This window comes from Lingula anatina, chromosome 5 (genome assembly GCF_051362555.1).
Source record: "Lingula anatina isolate TDL-2025a chromosome 5, LinAna3.0, whole genome shotgun sequence".
NCBI lineage: Eukaryota > Metazoa > Brachiopoda > Lingulata > Lingulida > Lingulidae > Lingula > Lingula anatina.
In genome coordinates, this window is record NC_141771.1 from 7794305 (window position 1) to 7818588 (window position 24284).

The 24284-nt window shown below is 37.5% G+C and overlaps 3 protein-coding genes and 1 long non-coding RNA gene across 4 annotated transcripts; 3 read left to right on the top strand and 1 right to left on the bottom strand.

Annotated features, from left to right (window-relative positions):
- The first annotated feature begins 4266 nt into the window (after nucleotides 1-4266).
- On the top strand, nucleotides 4267-6571 carry LOC106164815 (putative transporter slc-17.2). Its single transcript, XM_013542844.3, has 5 exons — nucleotides 4267-4425; nucleotides 5014-5247; nucleotides 5719-5806; nucleotides 6003-6098; nucleotides 6426-6571. Exons 1-5 carry the CDS (start codon nucleotides 4267-4269, stop codon nucleotides 6569-6571), a joined length of 723 nt encoding a protein of 240 aa, XP_013398298.3.
- A 3162-nt stretch (nucleotides 6572-9733) lies between these two features.
- LOC147761578 (uncharacterized) lies at nucleotides 9734-12228 on the top strand. The gene is made up of 2 exons (XR_015334543.1): nucleotides 9734-10668; nucleotides 11799-12228. It is a non-coding gene; the product is annotated as an uncharacterized LOC147761578 (long non-coding RNA).
- Nucleotides 12229-14228: 2000 nt separating this feature from the next.
- LOC106150815 (uncharacterized) lies at nucleotides 14229-15828 on the bottom strand. Its single transcript, XM_087013410.1, has 2 exons — nucleotides 15692-15828; nucleotides 14229-15215 (listed from the first exon to the last, which is right to left on the bottom strand). The coding sequence occupies exon 2, from the start codon at nucleotides 15207-15209 to the stop codon at nucleotides 14235-14237; it is 975 nt and encodes a 324-aa protein (XP_086869536.1). The 5' UTR covers nucleotides 15210-15215; nucleotides 15692-15828; the 3' UTR covers nucleotides 14229-14234.
- Nucleotides 15829-16602: 774 nt separating this feature from the next.
- Nucleotides 16603-23014, top strand: LOC147761579 (sialin-like). Its single transcript, XM_087013411.1, has 4 exons — nucleotides 16603-16727; nucleotides 21476-21626; nucleotides 21926-22016; nucleotides 22206-23014. The coding sequence occupies exons 1-4, from the start codon at nucleotides 16628-16630 to the stop codon at nucleotides 22395-22397; spliced, it is 534 nt and encodes a 177-aa protein (XP_086869537.1). The 5' UTR covers nucleotides 16603-16627; the 3' UTR covers nucleotides 22398-23014.
- The last annotated feature ends 1270 nt before the right edge of the window (nucleotides 23015-24284 follow it).

Consider the following 24284-nt stretch of genomic DNA (forward strand, 5'->3'; position numbering starts at 1 on the left):
GCGCCTTTTATCTCTTATGCAACTATCATGTTATGAAATAACGATCTGAAATAAAAAAAGATTTCAAATTGAGCCTTTCTTTTGATATACTTCATCATGTTTCGTGGTTATCTAGCTTGGTCGGTTAAGAAGATATATATATATCTCCCCCCCCCCCTTGCCCATTTATTTCAACCTGTAAGATCGGTAAGTCGGTAGTCTGGCTCGGGTAACAGAATCTCACTATCTCCACATTTGGTTTCTATCAAGCTCGTTCAAGAGCTTAGGACAAACATATAGTTCCTCGGACCAGCAAATCAGGAGTGGGGGAGTACAGTGGGAGTAGAGTGAAACATGTCTTCTCAATATGGAAATCTATATATTTTTGGTAATTTTCTTTTTAACATTTACAAACACTATAAAATACCCTTTCTAGAATTAATATCATGTTCACACATTTCTGTAATGTCCCGAACTAGAGGAGAGTGTTATAAATTAAACTCATCTTGGCAATGACCGCTAGCCAGTTAGCCGGCAGAGTGATTTAGTTATTATATTTAACATTTATATTTTTATTAATATTAAACAATCTTTACTGTTTGCAGGTATACTTGTTTAGAACATGTACTCTGCGCCATACAATAGCAATGGTGCAAAGTACGAAGTGATATACTTGTTAAATCCTGCAATAATTTTTTTTTTCAAATATCAAATTTTATTAGATGTTTGAATACAAAATTGTTATAAAGACATGAAAGAAGCAAGGTGAGCATATATGCTCGGAGTTTTGTCTGAGAGTGATATTTCTCGAGTTCAACTCACTGCCCTGTGAAGCCATATTTTTGTGGCCTGAGATGCCGTATCCATTTCGTTGTGACATGACCTAGGCCTGCCAAAAGCAAGTCTGCGTGCTCTTTTCATCTTTCGGATCTGTCACATTAATCAAGAAACAGAGTATCATAGACTATCAGTTACAAGTATTGGATTGGAAGCATGAAGGGGATAAATAATTATAAGCAGTATCCTTGGGACACAAGGTTACTCTGCAGTTTATCTATTTCAATTTATGCTGTGAAATAGCACCCAATTAGCCTGTTGATTTCGCTAATCAACCAAATGAGCGTTAATTGGGTTGCTAAAATGCAAGTAATTAACACCCTCCCCTCCCCGAACGTCATACTGGCAGATTTGCAAATGAAGACTATACCGCAGAAAAAGTTTGGGGCCCAAAAGAGAGCCAGCTAAGGACATGTTTGGGGAACACGTTTGTACACGTCATGATGGACATTTACAGGTGTAAGACCAGAACAGAGCCTCTTGTAAACAGTTTAGAACCAAGGGACCGAATTTGATTTGAGGACCAGAAGAGACGCTAAACAGTGCGATCTTGCCAACAATATCACCTGTAGTGACAGCTCCCTGAAGATGTCCTTGCTTCTTAACTCCACCCCCTAGCCATGTTAAATACTATACAATATATCATTTTTAAACAAAGCCACATAGGATATGAGCAACTATCTTCATATATAACTTTGACCTTTCATTTGGTAATGGCCTGAAAGGACTTGTCACACGATCTATTGTCAAACGGCTAGGAGAATTCTCCACCACCCCGTCCCATTTGTGCGAGAGGATAAACAAGAGGCTTCTTTTACTTGTTGAGTGTTCGGTTTTCTACCCGCGCCCAAGTAGCTCCTTTGGTGCTGCTTTTGCCTCCTAGTATTCCTCCTGGTCACGAATGGCGAAGTCCTCATCATCTGTTATATATGACCAGTGTCTCTGGTGTGTTGGAAAAATCTCAGAGTAATTGTAGTCCATTAACGCTGGGTCTTCTATGCTGGTTTATTGGTACTTTTAAATTTTGTTTTGTTTTTGCAATGTGTGTCCCTGAACAGTCAGTAGAACCACAAACAGCGATATGTAGTCCAGCTATGTCTGAACTTTTGTCTCTAAATCTACAATTGGGAACCTTAGAGCTACCTTAGAGGAAAATATGCGATAAAGCTTGCGGGATTTATAGACTCTTCCCGAAATAGACAAAGCCACGTTCAAATTATAGAATTTGTCATTTTTTGTCTTTAAGTATATTCATATAGAGTATTTTTCTTGTGTTTATTACAATTCTTTAGTGTAATATAAAACCAGCTTTGCAGCATTCTCTACGCTGGAGAATATAAATATAAAGTTTATAGATTGTATACGTAATGCTTTCTGAAATAAATCTTACTTTATGTACTAATAGTAGGGCTTACTACTACTTAGGAATAGTTATTCTTACATGTCACTTACATCCTCAGCTTTGGTGGATGGATATTCTGACTCTTTCTTTTTGTTGGCTTTTACAAACGCTCAGTCAGGATACCTACAATTTCTGAGTGACTTCTGAATGTAAGTATGTTCAATAGGGAAAGGATCTTGATAACTGAAGACTATATGACATCGCTGTATTGGAGTGTTCTTATTACTCCAAGTTTGTGTGTGTGTAACAGGATGAAGTAGTGCAGAGTCGTGATACTTTTAAATGTATTAATTCTACTGTCTATCTACTGGTATAGTAATACCGGTTTAATATGCCATGCTAACGTAATGGTCTTTGTCTTAATTTGTTATTGTTTTGTTGTTTTCTATTCATTTTCCCTTCCAGGTCTTTTCCACTATGGAGCCTGCCTTTCCTTGTTCAACCTCGACAGTCGCTTTGTGTTCGTGCAGTACACTCAATATAATAAGTGCATTTCTCTTTATTCAGGTATGTACTTGTAACATATTTGTTCATCTTAGTCAGGCGTGCGTTGCATGTTCGTTTGTGTATTATTACCTTATTTCTTATTCAAGAATGTAGTGTCATGGCTCAACCTGTATATATACTTTGTGCGCATAAAGTACAAATATACTTGCAATACTTCTATTTCTCTTTATTCAAAAATAAATGAATAAAAAAAAAAAAACACCAAGAAGCCTTGCATGTGGTGCTGCGAGCGGGTTACTTCATGTATCTCTGATCTTCATGAATGTATGAGAAGTCACGGTGTGGTCATATCACTGAACTGAGGAAAAATAGAAATGCATACAGAAAGGGTCATGGGTTGCATTGTGTACATGGCTTAGGCCGTTCATATTCGGATCAGTGAATTGCTATGCATGTCTGAAACCAGTAGAAGGTAGACGAGAGTTGATAACCATAGTCGTCAACTGCTGTTGGCTGAGGAGGACGACTAGCAGATGGGCGTGACCTCCACAGATACCCTACTTCTTTTTCCGCAAGTTGTGTCAAAGGTAATTCGTCTTGTTACGATTAGATGGTGATTCTAAACTACATCAATTCCAAGAAACATTAGCCCTATGAAATAATGTCGATTCCGAGTCGCAGTCACCAAGCTCTTTCCATATGATACAGACTGTATGCCGTTGTTCTGCGACGCGGTATATTAGCGGCATACCATGGATCGAAATACGCCGTTGAAGAAGCGTGTAGCTCCGCTGGAAATGTCAGTTGGAGAACCAGAGGACAACATCGTGTCCGTAGAGCAAAATGGTTAGTACAGAGTCAAAACAAAGAAATACTTGTTTTAGTTGTATAGAGGGGTAGAAGTCGAATACTTCGTGTTTTACTTAATTAACTAAAGGTTAACCAAGATAGAGTAAGGAAGAGTACACTGTAGGGTACATTAGATTTGCGCAGAGGCTATCTGATCAAAGTTCATCAATCTTTTAAGATAGTTAATAAAATGTTAAAGGGACATAATTGTTAAAGGGCAAAACGGGATTATGATGTCATTAGAATATTTCGCAATACAGTAAACAGAACGTAAACAAACATTGCGTCTTTTTATAGTAGCCTTTACATGTTACACCGTTTTGTTGTGGCTAAACTTTAGAGCGCGGCTATACTCTCTACAGTATCTTCGCTTTTGCTCTGCAATTTAGCTCTTTTTTTTTTTTTTTTTTGTAATTTATCCAAAGATGAAAAGTCAGCGTCATCATGTACGGGTGAACTTATAAACAAATAACGTACATGTAGTGAAGTGTTCCTTGGAAGAGGGAATGTTGCGCAATAATGGCCCAGTATACGCGGTATTTTCTTGCTTATGCAAACGAAACTTCGGTAGCCTATAATCACATCACATCACATGTATTTATATGTATTAATTTTATGGATAAATATACTCTATGTTACGTTCATTCATTTTACTCTTTTCAATTATAGTTCCATATTGGACGTCGTGTCGAGTTTGTCTTTCCTTGATGGGTTTTATTGGCTTGATAAACGTGCTAACCCTGCGTACAAACATGAGTTTCGCCATAGTATGCATGGTGACAGAGAGGAGCGCAAATTTCTTAAATGGAACTAATGCGACGATAGATGGCGCAGTGAACACCGAAAACAGTACTTCTGGCCATCATGACCAAATTGGGATGCTAGCCATTAGAGATTCTAGTGGAAAGAATGTAAGTGACACCCGCAGTCCAATAAATCATGTTTATTACCTCAACCACGTTTACAAGTAAATTTGTTTTATTTCAGAGTAAATGCAATCTGCACACAATCAGTATACATGTGTATAGTTGATCGTATTTCACAGTCAGAGCCTCATATTGACGGTTAAGCACATGATCAGTTGATTCTCAAATTTGAGATGTAACTGGCTTACTCGTCTCCTGTGTGTTTTCCCAAGAAAAAGTGCAACTTCTTTTGAATTTTTTTAATTTCTCAAGGCGAAATTCACCAAAGCGTATTGATCAATTTAAAAAATGATTTGACTACTTTTGTGGGGTGCTTGGTCCGAGAAGAACAAAACAAAATAAAAAATGTATATATTATGATTAACTAATCTGGCAACCCATGAGGTGGATAAATACATGAAAAATATAAGAAAGGTCGAAGCATTCCAAGTTGAAGCAATCTTTTCAAACTCAATTCAATCATTGCTTGGTACATATGTAAGTGGATGGAAGGTTGTCAATAGTAAAGTGGAAGAAATAATGTTTCCCCTAATTTTATTTTAATCGAATTATTTGACTTACATATTTTTCCAGGAAGGTGAATTTGACTGGGATAAAAACCTCAGAGGCACCATATTGAGTTCGTTCTTCTATGGGTACATATGCACCCAAATATTTGGTGGCTGGCTGGCGGGAAGATATGGCGGGAAACACGTGTTCGGCACAGCGATGGTGATTGTGTTAGTGATGACGGTTGTGACGCCGATTGCGACCAGGACACATCCATCACTTTTGATAGCAGCCCGTGTACTTTTGGGGCTGGCATCCGTAAGTTCCTCAACAAAAATCTTGCTCTGATCAAAAATGTTTTGACTGAAGCTGCTCCGTATGGTCTTCAATAATTATTCTTAATGCACTGCAAATATTTCTTGGCAAAAACAGTCACGTACATGTCAATATTAGATCCACAATGACATGCATGTGTACACTTACATTTATTACTTGCTTTGATCCTTTGAACTTAACTTTATTGTTGGTGAATATAATTCCAGAACATGGTTATTTTAGAAGCTTACTAAACTTGAATTTTTCAAACTTTTCTATGTATTTTTTTTTCACTTTTAATTACTGTTTATTACAATTTTAGTCTAGCTCTGATTTATATAATATACATGTATATCTTAATAATTTTTATCTATAAACTTTTTCTTTATGTTGTACAGTCTTTTGAACATTTTATGGATTTTAGACTCGAAATAAATATATTATTATTATTTAATTATATTATTATTTTTCCAGGGGGTTATATTCCCGGCAATGCATGCGATGTGGGGGAAATGGGCGCCGCCATTAGAGAGGAGTAGGCTGATGACCTTCTGTTACTCAGGTACGTTTTTGTGTACAGACACAAATGTGGGGGGAAAAGGCATTTGTATATATTAAATACGGATCTGTCAATGTCAATGTCAATGTCGGAATATGTACTCAAAGTATCTGTGTTTCCTTCATGTATGCCGGAACAATTGACACATTTTGTTGCTAATAGAACTTTATATGTACATTTACTACATTTACATTTCAAGGTCCATTTGTCGGGGTCATTGTCTCTTTCTTATTCTCTGGGTTACTCTGTGAGATTCAGTTGGACAACGGGTGGCCGTTAATTTTCTACTTTTACGGTAAGTTGATACATTTCTAAAGAAAATTTAAAAGATGGAACAGGAAAAGACATCAGGATATCTTATATAGTATGGAAATAAGTTGCGAATACATCTGTTATTGTGTTCATTTAATTTGCAGGAAGACAAATTACAGACACATTATTGAGCATGATATGACAACCAGTGTTCTATTTTGGCACATTTTACCTTGATTTTGGCGAAGAGGTTATGTGGCCTTAAGACCAAAATGTTCAGCGTAATATGTCGGCGGTAATAAATTTTCAATAAAAATATTGGAAACTCTAGAAGGTGGTTCGAGGTGTAACTAAATGTTTCATCCTCCAGGTGGCCTCTGTTTCATCTGGTTATGCGGATGGTACCTGCTCGTGTTTGACTCACCCGCCAGTCACCCAAGAATAAGCCAAGCGGAGAGAGAGTACATAGAGACAGCCATTGGTCATCAACCAGGAGAAGAGGTCAGACGATCATAATTGAAAATTAAACGAGACTTACCTGTAAGTTGAAGTTTGAGATAGATTATCCTACAATCACCGGAGACTGAGAGATTACATGAGATATAGCAGCGCACGCGCAGTAGGCACATTTTAAAGTGAAGGAGCTGGTAGCCTGTTATAATGGGAGGGCAGTGGTGGGCATGTAATCTCTCAGTCTCCGGTGATTGTAGGATAATCTATCTCAAACTTCAACTTACAGGTAAGTCTCGTTTAATTTTCAATTATCCTACAATCACCTTCAACCGCGAGATTCCATGAGATTTTAAAGTGGCTACCAGTTCCTTCAGAGGCAAGAGAGAGAAACTAAACACAAGTAATTGAATACATAATTATTTAATAAGTATAGTGACATGGTAGCCCTGGCAATGCCAACCGGGCACCTAGAGAAACATAGAGATCACCAACAAGCAATTAATGGTGTAAAACTCCCATTGCAAAGCTATTATCCATAATTCTCACTGTTCTATTATAAAACCTGGTGAAAGTACTTTCGGACTTCCAAGAACCTGCTCTAAGAATACTGGCAATTGGTACATTATGTCTAAAGGCTGCTGACGTAGCAGCGCTTCTAGTACTGTGGGCTTTGAATACATTAGTATCTATCCCAGCTTTGTTCATGACAGTCAGTATCCACCTTCTAATTGTGGCGTTGGTCACCCCGTTATGTGGTTTAACAAATGATATAAACAATTGATCTTCATCTCCTCTAATGACCTGAGTTTTCTCTAAATAACATTTTATGAGAGACATAACACATAATTTGGGTTCCTCATAAGGGTGAAGGGTGAGTGTAAGTCCTGGCCCTCTAGTTTTAACAGGGCATGACAGAGTAAATCTGATGAAATCTGTCTCAATATTCATGTCGCTTAATTTCAGTTTATGTAGCGTTTGAGCTCTCTGTCCAGTGATTAATGCAAGCAACATACAGAGATTGAGTGTTAATTCTTTGAGAGAACTATTGTCAGCACGAGTGAGGTAATTGATAACAATACAAGGGTCCCAAGTTTGAGAGTATCTGGGGAGTGAAGGTCTGCGTGATTTCACCCCTTTCAACAGTCTTCCGACCAAAACATGTTCACCCACACTAGTCCCATCTATCGGAGGTAAGAGTGCAGATAATGCAGATCTTGCTGAATTAAGCAAAGAGTACCCTGCCCCTTCATGAAACAACTGGCAAAGGAAGTCTAACACACTGTTCAGATCTGCTTTGAAAACATTAGTCTGTCTTTGACCACAAAAGGAAATCCATTTCTTATAGATTCCATTGTATTGCTTCCTTGTATTATCTGACCAGGACTCGAGGATAAGGTCGGCAACATTTCCCGAAAGTTCCTGGCCCTGGAAAGCTTTCCTGAGCAGTGAACTGCTAGTAATTGTGCTTTGAATGGTAACGTTTCCGGTGCTCCTGGAAGTGTGAGAATGTTCCTGCGTGGCAGAACAAGTGGGTGGTCCACTAGTAGAGTCATAACTTGGGTAAACCACGCTTGTGTTGGCCAAAAGGGGACAATAAGTATGCAATCTTCGACTTGGTCCCTGCTGATTTTCTGCAGACACTGGGTAATAGAGAGTTTCCGTTGCCGGTGAGATACGCCGGCTAGATTAATACGTCATCGGTTTGTGCGCACTTGTGACGTTCACCACATTCATATACCGTCATCCTATCTAGTCTGCGGAATACAAGCGCTCCTATCTAGCCAGTGCGGAAGATTATTGAAAATAGTTATTAAAGGTTATGTTTGCTAATTTATATGACTTATATACTTTTTTACAATAGTTCAAGTGTACGTTCATGCAAATTTCGACTTTTTAACAGAGAGGAGCCGCTAGTTTTGGTTTATCAGGCATGTAGTCAGGGGTTGATCGTGGGGTTCTTACGAACCGCCATTTTTGTCGGGAAAAATTGCACTTTTGGGTAATATTTGTCTCCTTTTTCATAAAAAAGAATCCCCCCTTGGAAGTAGATGGCTACGGGGCCGTATATTGTTATTATTATATTGGAATGAGCGCCAGCATTCCGGGACATTACCGGAACGCGAAGAGAGAAGCGCGTTACTGGATACATTAGCACATACGTAACAATCTAGCCGTCGTATCCCAACTGCACCGGAAACTCTCTAATGAGGCTAAAAGGAGGATAAAGATAGGGTTTAAACTGTGCCCAATGCAGGTGAAACGCATCAACATATGCAGCCCCAGGCTCTGGGTGCCAGGAAACAAATCTGTCTAATTGTGCATTTAGGCGAGAGGCAAATAAATCAATGTCTGGTTCAAAAAAACCGCTGAGTAAGTTCATACCCTTACGAAAATTTCCTATAGGATCCTATAGGATTCCTATAGGATCCTATAGGATCCTATAGGAAATCTTATAGGATCCTATAGGGCACCTTTCCTATAGGATTTCCTATAGGATCCTATAGGAAATTGTTGTAAGTTAAAATCTTGAGAAAAATACATATCTTATTAACAAATATCATTCTAAACAAAAGATATTTGATATAGGTCAATTTTATCAGTGGAATTGTCAATTATATATCACTGTTAAAGCAAAAATCCTTTTTATTGTTTATAATGCACAATCTTATAGTCATCTATAGGATTCCATAGAAATTCTTTAATTTCTATTTTAAAGAAATCTTGAAAAATTGATCATTTGTAAAGTAATCTTTTATGGAGAAATATTTTATCATTAGGAATGTTTTTGTACCAAATCATTGAAGCTGAAATTATTTTTTAAAATTTATGTTCAGACCATTACAATAATTCCTATAGGATCCTATAGGAAATCTTATAGGATCCTATAGGAAATCCTATAGGATCCTATAGGAAATCTTATAGGATCCTATAGGAAATCTTATAGGATCCTATAGGAAATCCTATAGGATCCTATAGGAAATCTTATAGGATCCTATAGGAAATCCTATGCTTATTCATATAGGAAATTTTTATAAGGCCGGGTTGAATGAAAAAAAAATGAATCTGGTCTAAATATCAGTATATAATTTTAATATTTAATTTATGTTCAGACCATTACAAAAATTCCTATAGAATCCTATAGGAAATCTTATAGGAATTTCTATAGGGACCTATAGGAAATCCTATGCTCATTCATACAGGAATTTTTATAAGGGCGGGTTGAATTAAAATAATGAATCTAGTCTAAATATTAGTATATAATTTTTATTTTTAATTTTTGTTCATACCATTACAAAAATTCCTATAGGATCCTATAGGAAATCTAATAGGAATTTCTATATTTCGTATAGGAAATCCTATGCTAATTCATATAGGAAATTTTTATAAGGCCGGGTTATATGATAAATAATGAAACTGGTCTAAATATCAGTATATAATTTTAAATATATTTTCAGACCATCACAAAAATTCCTATAGGATCCTATACGAAATCTTACAGGAATTTCTATAGGAACCTATGCTAATTCATATAGTGATTTTTTATAAAGCTGGGTTGAATGAAAAATAATGAAACTGGTCTTAATATCAGTATATAATGTATTTTTACTTTTTGTGTGATCATATTCACTTATATACTTCATATTTTTTCTATTATATTAAACGTCAACCTTATCTAATCGGATTTTACTTGACCTTGGCTGTTTTAAAAAGTGAAAATGCAATCCTGCCTAATATATAAAATATAATGTAAAAGTATAAGTGAACATTATGGGTATAGTAATGTCCCTCATAAAGGATGGGAAATGGGGACAAATTAAAATAATATAAAGATACATTATAAACCATGCTCAATCACTTGTAAGGTTTAACAGTCAACTGATGTTAGCTAGAGAATGCCCTACTCCACCAGCCATAACCACATATTCAACAACTGTGAATTTCTTTTGTTAGCCTGGCACCTATTATTAGGTCACTACTCCTGTAGCTATTGTTACACTAGTAACAGTAACCGCCTATTAGGTGTTATCAGATGTGTGGTATCCTGTCTAAGTCTTTGTTTATATGAGACAAGCAGCAAATGAGCATACAGCTATCAAGACAGTTTAAATTCAGGAGCATAGTGGAAGGGTACAGAGTGTAGAAAAATCGGATTGAGGAAGGTATGTATTACAGTAATGCATTGGATCATCTAATCAAATTGAAAATGAGATAATTAATTGATCTAACTTGTAGTGTACCTTGTAAACATCATATATATATATATATATATATATATATATATATATATATATATATATATATATATATATATATTACATTAAACAAGTTATAATTTATAATGAAGAAACAAGGATACATAATGCAATCATTGTTTAGTCTCTTTATTTCTTATAGGATAAAAACTGTGATCAATTGTTCATATTTCTTTAAATGCAGTTGAATCTAAAAAAAAAATGACATTTCATTTAACTTTTGGTTTGTGATTTATTAAAAATTATCTATTTAATGTTATCCACAACTGCCTCCAAGGGACCATCATGATATATAACTGAGGAAGACCCATGCAAATAAATAACATACAATTAACATGTTAGAGGGGCTGTCAGGGCAAATTTCATTACCTCACACGTTCTTCAGGATCGTTTATTTGCCAAGTTTTCTTTCCCTTTAATTTCTTTTCAACCCTTAATGTGAGGTAAACACCATAGTTTGTTTGAAAATATTTTTTGCTAACCTATACATAACGGAAATGAAATGTGCATTGTGAAAATCTGACCATTTTGCTTACACAAAAGCTATAAATTTTAACTTGGGGATTGCCTTTTTGTGGTTTGGACTGATGATTTAGGTCAAGCTGGTGAGAATAGGGAATTACTGTTTACCCTCGGAAATGAGTTTTCTTATAGTTTTTGGAACTTTTTTTGGCCCTGGCAGCTCTGTAATGGCCCAATTGCATATTTAACCAGAGTAGAGTTTTCTCCAATGCAAATTTCTCCATTTTAAAATGCGTTTCTGATTGTTCCTGTGGACTTGGTCCGCTATGAAATATGTTCATGTTCTTTATATATATATATATATATATATTTTTTTTTTTTTTTTTTTTACAAATTATCCAGCTTTAATACCTTGTCTTTGAAAAAAATTCAGTAAACTAATAAAGGCTTTGAATTGCTCAAAATAGAATTGGTGCAATGATTATTATTGATCTCATTAGAAAATTTTTCCTTCATCATTTTGCATATTTGTAGATATGTACAATTAATTGAAATTCACAATGTCTATCTTTCAGAATACATCTGCATATGGTTCAACACAACTCAGGCAGAGGTTAAGAAGGCCATCACAGTAAAGTTGAGCAATGTGCAAAAGACTTATCACAGTAAAGTTGAACAATGTGCAAAAGACTTTTGTCTGAAATTCTTCAATTATTAAGTGACTAAAGCAGTATGCTGACAATGGACATGGTCTGGCCAAGGGAGGTTTTAGCCACTCATTCTGGCAGGAGTTCAAACTCACACAAGAAAAAGACAGTGACGCCACAGCTTGACAAGACATATTGGATACTTGTGATAACTTATAGAACTTATAATTAAAAAGCAGTAGCCACACCATTAAATTTGCAAAAATCTATAAAATAGTTCTCTAGTAAGCTGGTTGCATACCATACTGTGGAATATGTACATACATTAATACATATTGAATAAAGAATGTAAACATGATATTCTCTTTTGTTTTGAGGGACCAGTGCCTATTACCAATTTTGCCAAAGATCCAACAATATATAAAAAGCTGTAAAAATATTCAAATCAGTTAATATGAATTTCTATAGGTTCCTATAAGATTTCCTATAGGATCCTATAGGATTTCCTATAAGATTTCCTATAGGATCCTATAGGAATTCCTATAGGATCCTATAAGATTTCCTATAGGATCCTATAAGATTTTCTATAGGATCCTATAGGAATTCCTATAAGATTTCCTAAAGGATCCTATAGGATTTCCTATAGGATCCTATAAGATTTCCTATAGGATCCTATAAGATTTCCTATAGGATCCTATAGGATTTCCTATAGGATCCTATAAGATTTCCTATAGGATCCTATAGGAAAAAGGGACAATTTCCTATAGGATCCTATAGGATATCCTATAGGAAATCTTATAGGATCCTATAGGAAATCTTATAGGAAATCCTATAGGAAATCCTATAGGAAATTTTCGTAAGGGTAGAAAACTGTTTTATTCAGCATCCATTCTGTGCGGTCATTAAATTTCCGTGATGCTAAATCTGCCTCCACATTATTAACCCCAGGAATGTGACACGCACTGAGCCAAATATTGCGCTCTATGGCCCATACCCACAGGTCAGTAGTTAGTCTATCACAGTCCTGAGATTTCATTCCCCCCATGGAATTAATATAAGCCACAGCTGTAGAGTTATCTAGCTTAATCCTGACATGAGTGTTACATAGTTCCTTACAGAAACTCTGGAGACCAAAAAATGCTGCATAAAGCTCAAGATAGTTAATGTGCATATTGCTTTCCGTGCAAGTCCATCTGCCTCCCACTGAAGATCCACCTTGATTAGTTGCCCCCCATCCCTTTTTTGACGCATCGGTAGTAATCATGTGAGAGGGTTCAGTGTGTGAAATAACTTTAAAAGCATTGTGCACATTATCAATCCACCATCGCAGTTGTTTAATGGACTGTTGGCTGAGAGTTATGACACCTGAATAATCCCCTTTGCACCTAGCTAACCCAGCATTTTTGTCCCGTTCTAATGCACGGTAAAAGAGAGGTCCAAATTCGACTCCAGGGAATGATGCACACAGGGTTCCAATAGCTTCTGAGAGAACCTGGATGGTTATGACTGGAGAATCAATGAGCCTAATGCAGATTTCTTTTATGTGAGTAGCTTTCTGGAGGGTGAGACGGACAGTCATGTCTGTAGAGTCAAGCAAAAACCCAAGCATAACCAGCTGCTGTTTAGGTATAGTGACTGATTTCTCATAATTAAGGCTAAACCCCAGTCTAGTGAGAAGATTCTGTGTGGCTGTGATGTTCTTAACACATTCATCATAAGAATCCCCCAGAAGAAAAGTGTCATCAATGTAAATAGCATTAACATAGCCTAACAATCTTAACTCGGCCATAACAGGTTTTAAGATTTTGCTGAAGATCCGTGGTGAACTGGTGAGTCCCATGGGAAGGCAAGTAAACTGAAATAAGTCCCCTTTCCAAAGAAACCGGAGATAGCATTGATCTTCTGTAGCAATCGGGACAGAATAATAGGCATCCTTTAGATCTAATGACCCCATAAAAGCCCCTTCTCTCATCAGTTTAATAATGGTCTCCAGCGTGTCCATTTTGAATTTCTGGTACACAATAAATTTGTTGAGCTGACTCAGATTGAGGATAATGCGGAATTTGCCATTTTGCTTCTGACGAATAAAAATGTTAGAGATAAACTGTGGGCTGCTATGTTGACAAGGCACAATAATTTTCTTATCCAAAAAGTTCTGAATTTCTAGGTCTATTATCTCTTTCTCTTGCTCGTTAAATTTAATGGGGGTAGGTATAAAGGTCGGACGAGGCGGTAAATTGTCAATAAACTCGAGCCTATACTGAGTAACAGCATTAAGGATAAAAGAATCACATGTAATCTTTTCCCATTCATGGCGTGAGTTTTTTAAATTCCCTGCACGATAAAAGTTAGAATTGCCCACCTTTATAAGTTCTTGGCAGGGTAACCTTTCTTCCTGTACTGGGGAAATCCTCTTCCTTTTCCCCGTCTGTGTTGGAACTGAGTGCGGAGTGCCCTGCTGGGGTAAGGGGTCACTGGCTTCCTCCCTAAAAAAGGCCGTTTGAAGGGGGGTTGTAGCGCCTGCTTGGTGACTTTAAGTTCTTTTATGTCCTTCATACGTTGACTGAGGTCGTCACCAAACAACTCTTCTGTAATAGGGACTGATGTGGAGCACAGAGGTACATAATCAGCATGGATGTGGGGTTTAAGGAAGTCCCTCCTCTTGAAATTGATCTCCCTGGAGGCCATGGCAAGAAAAACAATGCTGTCTGTGGTGTGACGAAGGGATTGGAGGAGATCCTCTTGTTGCACTCCAGCTGCCTTCAGTTTAGCTGCCGCACTGATCCCAGCCATCAACGCTTTGGTAATAAGTCCTTGGACTTTCTGGAGTTTGAGGTCACTGGACCTAGCAGTCGTGTCCAGGGAATCCCAGATGACCTGATTAACTTTTACCTTACATAAAAGAGGTATGTTGGCTGGTGTGAGATAAGCATTCAGCTTGTCCTTCAGTTTATCTTCTGGCAACCCAGAGGAGAGTAAGGTGGTAATAAGAGTTGCAATGTCCTCAGGGACTGGAGATCCAGTGCCCTCCACCTCCAGATCTTGGGACAGATCGTGAAAAATGCAGTCAGCTGCAGAAGGATTATCACTCTGGGCGCCCTCACTGGTAGAAGGGCAAGTGAACTGGTCAAGAAGAACCTCACAGTCCATTTGGTCAAGATCAGTAGAGCTGCCGCTCTGTGGCTGCTTAACTACAGCAGTATTACTCTGCAGACTCACAAGGGTATCAAGTTTCTTCCCAAGGGACGTGCCCAGATCCTGCACAGAAGTGGCCATCTGTGTAATGGCTGCCGACATAGTCAAAAAAGGATCGGGCTTGGGGTTTTCGTCTTCCGCCATGTCGCTCTGAAAGTGGGAAAGAGCGTAATGTAACCCGCCAGAACAAACACTAATTATAGTGTATGAAAAGTTCTGAGACAACAAACATATTCCCGTCTAATCCACAGTAAATGATAACCGTGAATTTTTTCCCGTGATCGTGTCACTAATGACCAGATCAATTGTGGCTCCTCACTGTACCGATTACGGTAGAATCAGTGAATAATTATTAACTGCGGGAGAACTACTACTATTATTATTTTAGCGAAGTCGATTACGACCATAATCGCTATTAATGTCTATTTAGCCGTACCGATTACGGTCTGGCTATAGAAAGTATCTCAAACTTAAAATGGCGGCGCCCGAAATACACAGAGAAGGGAGAAAACATCATCAAATGAGGAAAATTGGGCCATTCCAAAGAAAAATAAACATTTATGATCGTAAATCCTGTATTTAGTAACTAATGGAAAATATAAATAAAGCCGATGGCCCAATCTTACCGTTGATTTCCGATGTTAGGTCTGCCTCACGTGAAAACGTAACTTACTGCTTGAAGTGTTGCTGCTGAAGTGCCTACTGCGCGTGCGCTGCTATATCTCATGGAATCTCGCGGTTGAAGGTGATTGTAGGATAACTAGGATTTAACACGAAATAATATGTCTAATAGGTCTATATTATTAACATGAATTTATAGCGAACCCAGAAATCGTAAGTTTTGGTAGCATTTGATTTTCACATCTTACACAATGGAATTTGTTGAAAACAATACCTAATACACTATGGGATGTTCTTGAACGTTCACTAAATAAATAATGGGCTTTACCCCCAAGGAGATTGAACTATATAAAACAACTTAAAATTGGCCTAATAATTTCCAAACATAGCACTTGAAGATAAAATATGTCCTCTTTGCAGAGAGTACCAGTCCCGTGGTTAGCAATCGCCAAGTCCCCAGCAGTCTGGGCCATAATTGTGACGCACACATGTGACAATTGGGGCCTTTTCACCCTGTTGACCAGTCTACCTATCTATATGAAAGAAGTTCTGGCGTTTGATATAAAAGAGGTAAGTAGATTTTAGTAGCAATGTTCTTTGATATCTATATGAAAGAAGTTCTGGCGTTTGATATAAAAGAGGTAAGTAGATTTTAGTAGCAATGTTCTTTGATTTCCCTTTCATTTGTGAGTGGTAACATTAGAGAATGCACTATATATATATATATATATATATATATATATATATATATATATATATATAATCATCTCTAAAATCAAACGTCTCTATTTTTTCTTTAATCCATTTTATATGTATCTCAGCTTTTCAAAATCCAATTACGTCAGCTTTGCCATTCAGCCATTATTGTCCTGGATTCCATATCTGGTAGCATCACAATTCTCTTTCAGAATGGATTGTTCTCCTCTTTGCCTTATGTAGCGATGATCTTCGGTATCATCGTGTGTGGTCAAGTCGCAGACCAGCTGAGACAGCGTGGCATACTTGACACAACGTGGACCAGGAAACTTTTTCAGTCAATTGGTGAGAATCCTGAATCCTTATCCCTGAGAAATATACAGACTTGACATTTAATATGGAATATTTCAGTTTCGAAGGTATGCCTAGGTAAAAATTCGTTTTTTTTTTTTTTTTTTTTAAATCCGATCTCATATAAGATTTGTGAATGGAGAAGTGTGTAGTCAGGTGTGCCGCTACCAATTAACTGACTTGCATGTCGGTTGCGCTGCTACAGTATGTAATATGCGGTGATTTAACTGGGTAGTGTTCCTTTGGGCTGGTCAATGCTTGGAATAGGCAAATCTTGCTTCTGTCAAAAAAGTATCCGTATGTCGGCAACTATCCCATAGAAGAATTTGAAATTTTGCATGCAAGCGGTCAATTTTGCAGTGCGTAAAATGAGCTAAGGAGTGCTTTACAAATTTGTAAATTTGTGGCAGAATGGCGCGAAAAAGACAGACATTACCAGACAGATTACAGCGCCAAACGGAACGGTCCGCACAGTTTTATAAAGTAATGCCCAGACTGATGTGACTACACAGAGGTCACACCCAATGCATCGAAATCTTATCTCCAGGGTACAGGACGCACTGTCTTTCGGGATACGCTGCTGCAACTAAACAAAAGCCACCCAGTCTGTTCAGAACGAGGGGTAAATTGCCCTAAAATGCGTTTTTCCAGGCCCTTAACGAACACCAAACTGGTTTTAGCAGGTTAGAATACTAGACGACCTGCGAGGTACCCACTGTAAACAGCAAAACATCGTCGTCTGTTTCTCCAATGAATTGGGGGCCATGACCGTTTCTGGGTAGAACACTGAAACCGCGTGGCTTTCTTAATTGAGGTCAGATTTCACCTGTACCTCCAAGCTAGTCAAAACAGAGTTTACAGACATTCAGAAGAGGCCTACGACGAAGCATGTACCGCGTGTAAAGTGACACGGGTCATTGACAGCGTCAGTATTTGGAGTGGATACCACATTGGTGCCAAAACACCAATGGTAGTCATTGACGAAAACCTGAACCAGATCAAATAAAGGAATAATCCGGGAACCACTTGACTATCATTTGATAGGGGGCACCTTAGGAAAAATTTTAGGTTGCACGGTCAGATTGCCGGTTCACACAGAGCACTTTTAATAGCAGATTACTTACAGAATCAAGGGAATGAGCAGCTACCCTGGTCATCAAAATCGCCACATTTGAACCGCATAGACAATATGTGGGTAAGCCATTACTCGCCGAATCAACTGCTTACATGCCCTACATCAAAACTGGACCAAATTGGACAATTTTGGACCGATTCCTGGAATAATATTCCAGATTGAACTCTAAAAACTTTTCCCAAGGAATGCCTTGCCGCTTGAGAGCGCTGGTAACAGACAGAAGAGGCCAGGCGTAACAGCGACCGTTACTATGACTACACACTGACATGAAGGTCCATTGTGTAGCGTATAACTCTTTTACAGACAATAATTTGGAAAATATAGAGATCCAAAATATCTCATTTAATGGATGTTGTATGACATAGAATAGGCAATGCATTTCTGTTTGCCTCACTGTCGAATTCAACCAATGAGCTGATGTCAGCATGACATCAAAGAGATAACTTAGAGTTATTAAAACACGATTTTAATCCTTATTTTCATTTATCAGTCAGCAAAATAGGAAAAAACTGATGAAAAATGACTTAGAAAAAAATATTCCATATTAAATGTCAAGTCTGTATTTCATTCTCACCTGACTATAAATAGGACAAATATTTCGATGTTGAGATGCCTACAGATGCACTTCATATCGTATTATAGTAAAGCATATGAACAGGGGGTATGTGTGCCTTTTGTTTATGGCTGGGTTCCCACAGATTTAGATAGATCCATCTGGATCGACCTAACTCCCTGGGGTTCACGCTTAATTGCTGTCAGCTTCCGGGAGTCGAGCGCGCACAGAAGTTATAATTACCCCCTTACAGCTTTTAGTAGGCGGGACAGACATTTAAGACGATTCAGCTGATAGCAATCTAGTGACCAAGCGGGCAAATTATGTTGTTTTAACGTTGAAACAACGTTGAACCATAACGTTGGTAAGACGTTGGATAAACGTTGGATTTGAAAGTTGGATCAACGTCAGATAACAACAATGTATCAAGGTCAGATAACAACATTGTATGAAGCCCAGTTGTTAGACAACATTCTTGCATGAAAAGACATTAAAATGACCTGAAATGTTTTTATTTTTTGGTACAAAACAGGTACACAATTATAACGTACACTGTAAAAAGTGCCTGCTTTGTCTGATTTTTTCAACGCATTTAGCTCCTAAGCATGTCTTGCACCTCTAAGCATGGTACACCCTATTAGCCTGGATGTGTTTAGCAGTAGGACATGTTTGATGGCTAAATATGTGTAGGGTATATATGTATGGCCCTTAAGTTAGGATTTCCAAGGTTTAGTTATATATATACAGACTTGACATTTAATATGGAATATTTCAGTTTCGAAGGTATGCCTAGGTAAAAATGCATTCTTTTTTCAAAAAACTCCGATCTCATATAAGATATGTGAATAGAGAAGTGTGTAGCCAGGTGTGTCGCTTCCAATAAACTGAATACCAGGTTTGTTGCGCTGCTGCATTATGTAATATGCAGTGATTTAATTGGGTAGTGCTCCTTTGGGCAGGTCATAGCTTGGCTTTGGCAAAGCATGGTTCTGTCAAAAAAGTATCCATATGTCGGCAACTACTGCATAGGAGAATTTGAAATTTTTGCATGCAAGTGGTCGATTTTGCAAGGTGTAAAATGAACTATGCAGTGCTCTGCATATTTGTTAATCTGTGGCAGAATGGCGCGAAAATACAGACATTGCCAGACAGATAATTGCGCCAAACGAAACGGTCCGCATAGTTTTATAGAGTAATGCACAGTTTGATGTACCTACACAGAAGCCACAACCAATGTATTGAAATCTTACCACCAGGGTACAGGACCCACTATCTGTCGGGATATGCTATTGCAACTAAACAAAAACCACCCAGTCCGTTCAGAATGAGGGGCAAATTGCCACCAAAACGCATTTTTCAAGGCCCATTAGCGAACACCAAACTGGTTTTAGCTGGTTAGAATACCGGACGACCTCAGGGGAACCCACCGTAAACAGCAAAACGTCGTTGTATGTTTCTCTAATGAATTGGAGACCCTAATCGTTTCTGAGTTGAACACTGAAACCTCGTGACTTTCTTTATTGAGGTCAGCTTTCACCTGTACCGCTCAACCAGTCAAAACAGAGTTTACAGACATCCAGAAGAGGCCAACGACTAAGTGTGTGCCGCGTCTAAAGTGACTAAGGTCATTAACAGCGTCAGTAATTGGAGTGGATACCACATTGGTGCCAAAACACCAATGACGGTCATCCACGAAAACCTGAACCAGATCAAATAAAGGAATAATCTGAGAACCACTTGACTATCATTTGATAGGGGGCACCTTAGGAACAATTTTAGGTTGCACGGTGAAATTCCCGGTACACACATAGCACTTTTAATAGCAGATTACTTACAGAACCAAGGGAATGAGCAGCTACCTTGGTAATCAAAATCGCCATATTTGAACCACATAGACAATATGTGGGTAGACCATAACTGGCCGAATCAATGGCCTACATGTCCAACAACAAAACTGGACCAAATTGGACAGATTTAGACCGATGCCTGGAATTTTATTCCAGATTGAACTCTAAAAATCTAACCCAATGAATGCCTTGCCACTTGAGAGCGCTGGTAGCAAACAGAAAAGGTCAAGCGTAACAGCTACCGTTACTGTGACTCGACACTGACATGGGGGTTCTTTGTGAGTCGTGTAACTCTTTTACAGAAAATAATTTGGAAAATATTGAGATCCAAAATATCGCTTTTAATTGTTGTCGTATGACATAGAATAGGCAACGTGTTTTTGTTTGCTTCTCTGGCGAATTCCATTAATGATCTGATGTCACAATGACATTAAAGAGATAATTAAAAGTTATTAAAACACGATTTTATCCTTATTTTCATTTATCAGTCAGCAAAATAGGAAAAAAACTGATGAAAAATGATTTGGAAAAAATAATCCATATTAAATGTCAAGTATATATATATATATATATATATATATATATATATATATATAACAAAGTCACAGTCACCTCAACCTGTCTATCTATAACAGGGTACCGAGAACTGTCAACTTTGTTAACTTCACTCCATCACATTTACAGCGACTTATTCATCCTAGTGTTAACTTACCTTGCAAGGAAGTTTATTGGAATGTATTTCTGAATAAAAAGTTACGAAAATTCACTAGTTCACTAAAGAAACAAAACAACTGTCATTTTTACTTTAAAACACCGTTTTTAATATTTTGATAAAGTTAGTTACAGTATTGATAAACAAAGTATCACGTTTTCAATAATTAATATTTTAAATTACAATCCATGTCTTGCATCACGACGACCAAACAACAACGTTGAGTCAATGACCAAAATACAACGTTGAGTCAACGTCACATTATGACGGTGTTTTGACGTGGCTGGATCAACGTTGATTTTACGTTGAATTTAGGTAGATCAACGGCAATTCAACGTCACAACCTGTTTTCAACGTTGATCCAACGTCACTATGCCTGCTGGGGAGGCTCCCCAGGGGGATAGATCGATCTAAATATCAGTAGGAATGGTCTCTATAAGAGAGGCATGGATCAGTGTGACGTCATATCATACGTCATCACCGTTATGCTTTCAGGAGGATTTTTGCCTGCAGCTTTTATGTTTGCCACTGCCTTTGTAGACTGGGACACCAGAATGCTTGGCGTGGCCTTTATAACTCTGGCAGTGGCCTTCTCAGCGGGTGGCATAGCAGGCAACCAGATTAACCATGCAGACATCGCTCCTAGGTGAGGTAGTATAATTAAGTAGGTATTTGAAGTAAACCGAAATATGACAGCTAGTAGTACACATGTACATAATATCTAATTTAATTGAAGGAACCTTACAGAAACACTTTAACTTAATTTTGTTTGGAATATAGATTATAGATTATATGGAATACATCGTTTGAACATTAATTGTTTAAAATAATGGGTGTAAAACAGCAATGTAGGCACCACTTTCTAAAACATGTACAGCAAGTATTTGTCATTATGTGCATTTCAGTACTTAAAATGCATGGCATTTCAAAAATAATTTTATGCAGGTTTGCTGGTGAATTATTTGGTATCAGCAACACTGTTTCTGCTCTCCCGGGCATAATTTCTCCCAGTGTGGTCAGTGCTCTTACGCCTAATGTAAGTCCATGCTAATTAACGCTGTCTCCTTGCCTTCTATGCAACCTAAGCTTTGTGAATTTTATCTTAATTTCGATTTAGCCTATCACTTTTTAAACATCATTTTGTGCTAGTCAAACAATTATTAGTCACATTGTCTTTTTGATTTCAACTTTAAGTATATATTAGGGTTTTATATCTTCTATGTAGGGTACAAGGGAAGAGTGGCAGCGTGTTCTCTTCATAAGTTGTGGTATCTACTGTTTTGGCGCGCTGTTTTTTCTGATATTTGCCAGCGGCGAGGAGCAGCCGTGGAACAAACCGGATAATCTGAGTCCCCAAGCCGAACAAAAGGAAAAGAAAGAGGCAAAAGTTAACGATGACGAGCATGTGACAGTGTAATGTGGAAAAATTTGTGCCTGTAAAATGGGTTAATATACCTTGACAAATGCTAGTATTTACAATACCACTGTTACCAGGCACAATGGAGTAAAACTATTAAACATATTTTTATACACTTGGACTAAATAGCCTGTTCCACAATTACTCAGGTTAATATAATACATTCAGGAACGTTATTGGGATAAAGAGTTTCGATCTCAAGCATTGATTGCAATTGGACCCGAGAGCAACATTCCGAACAATTTAGCTACTGAAAAGGACGACAAAACAATGTCATGAAAAATATGAAAGCAGCACTTTATTCAATGGTTTTTTGTCTTCTCTGAAACGAAAAGTTTAATTAAGTACCGTAGACACATTTTGCTACACAATTACTGAAATGTTCAAGATTGTATCCCAAATGGTGAATGGATTACACTAGAACCAAATTGTGAATCCCTCTCTCTTACCGGATACAAACAGGGAGAAACCAGCACAGGAACAACACGTTGTGCCTCGATATGAGAACGAGGTCAACCATACCATACCATCTTTTGCATTTTTTAGCCTGTAAATTCTACAAAATATCAATTTAGCTAATAAATAGGCCAATCATAAGGAATTATTATACAGCATAATTTTTCTATTTATTATTTTTGAATATTCCAATAATAAATAATAACCAAGAAATCTTCTAAGTCACACTATTAACTTTATTAAAATTTCCAATTTTTACAAGGTTAAATTGTGTCCTATTGTTGAATTAAAAAATAAGAACTCTCGTCAAAACACGAGAAGAGAAGTTCAAAATGTTATATCAGCTTATTTCGCACACGCATAAGGGTTTTCTTATAGCATTACCTGCATTTAACCTTCCTTCGATTTTAAATACATTTTTACTTTCTCAAATGTTTTTTTTAAATCATTATTAAGAGTGGGTGAGGGGAGGGGATTCCCAAAGAGTGACATTTACATTTGTATCACTAAAAATGCAAAGGGAATCCCCCTATAGTACAGACAATGTCATAGTATAGACAATGCCATTTTAAACAAAGTCCGATGGATTTATCTTTTGATACAGACAATCAATAAAACATTTTCAATAAACCTTCTTAAACGACACCAGAAAGCAAATTAAATCAAATCAACCAGACGGAGCACAATGGCAGACTTTGTCAATTTAGCCATTTTTTATTTCAAAAAGCGCTTTATTTTGCATGCGTAAACGTTTGGTACATGTGCTGGAGAAAGTTTTAAAAAATCTTTCGTGCGAGACACAGCTAGATGTCAAAGTCACGGTTCGTTCAGTCAATCATTGCAACAACATTACGTGAGGACCCTTTGTTAAGGATTCCAATAGCGACATTGCTGCCCTTAAGCACGAAGACAGAAAGGCGACAAGAACTATCGCTGCCAGTTCTTTCACATCAAATGTGCTTGACGCTGAGAGCGGCGCTGTCCGACTGGCAGCTAGTGTGTACAAAACCAGACGCCGGAGAATGTAGAGCCGCATTTTGCAAACCTAAGGATCCCGAATTAACCGGTATATCGCACCATACTACCCGTTTTCAAGGTGTGTGTCAGATCGCATTTCGGAGTATCATACCCCAGAAAAAAAATTTGTAGGACGACTGCGGGCTCATCCAAGCTCGGCTGTCACCTTGATTGGTTAGTAAACGATTGTCGTAAAATCGCTATATGATTTTAAAACCGCGTGCATAAATTTGAAAACTACCTAGAACAGCCTTAGACTGTCTTACTTTAGAGTACTCTACAGGTATTTTATTGTCTCTATGGGGGTACATGGCACTTTACGAAATTTGGTTTGAATGTTTTAAGCACTTTTGATAGGACTTTTTTGCATTGTATTAGATTAATTTGGCAGTCAGTCGTTTATTATCCAATAAA

Bases quoted from the DNA above. Each gene is read 5' to 3' on its own strand.
- LOC106164815 (XM_013542844.3), top strand. From the start codon at position 4,267: ATGAGTTTCGCCATAGTATGCATGGTGACAGAGAGGAGCGCAAATTTC. The intron at 5,248-5,718 runs GTAAGTTCCTCA...TTATTTTTCCAG, and splicing joins TACTTTTGGGGCTGGCATCC to GGGGTTATATTCCCGGCAAT. The intron at 5,807-6,002 runs GTACGTTTTTGT...TTACATTTCAAG, and splicing joins GATGACCTTCTGTTACTCAG to GTCCATTTGTCGGGGTCATT.
- LOC106150815 (XM_087013410.1), bottom strand. From the start codon at position 15,209: ATGGCGGAAGACGAAAACCCCAAGCCCGATCCTTTTTTGACTATGTCG.
- LOC147761579 (XM_087013411.1), top strand. From the start codon at position 16,628: ATGATCTTCGGTATCATCGTGTGTGGTCAAGTCGCAGACCAGCTGAGA. The intron at 21,627-21,925 runs GTGAGGTAGTAT...AATTTTATGCAG, and splicing joins CATGCAGACATCGCTCCTAG to GTTTGCTGGTGAATTATTTG. The intron at 22,017-22,205 runs GTAAGTCCATGC...TCTTCTATGTAG, and splicing joins TCAGTGCTCTTACGCCTAAT to GGTACAAGGGAAGAGTGGCA.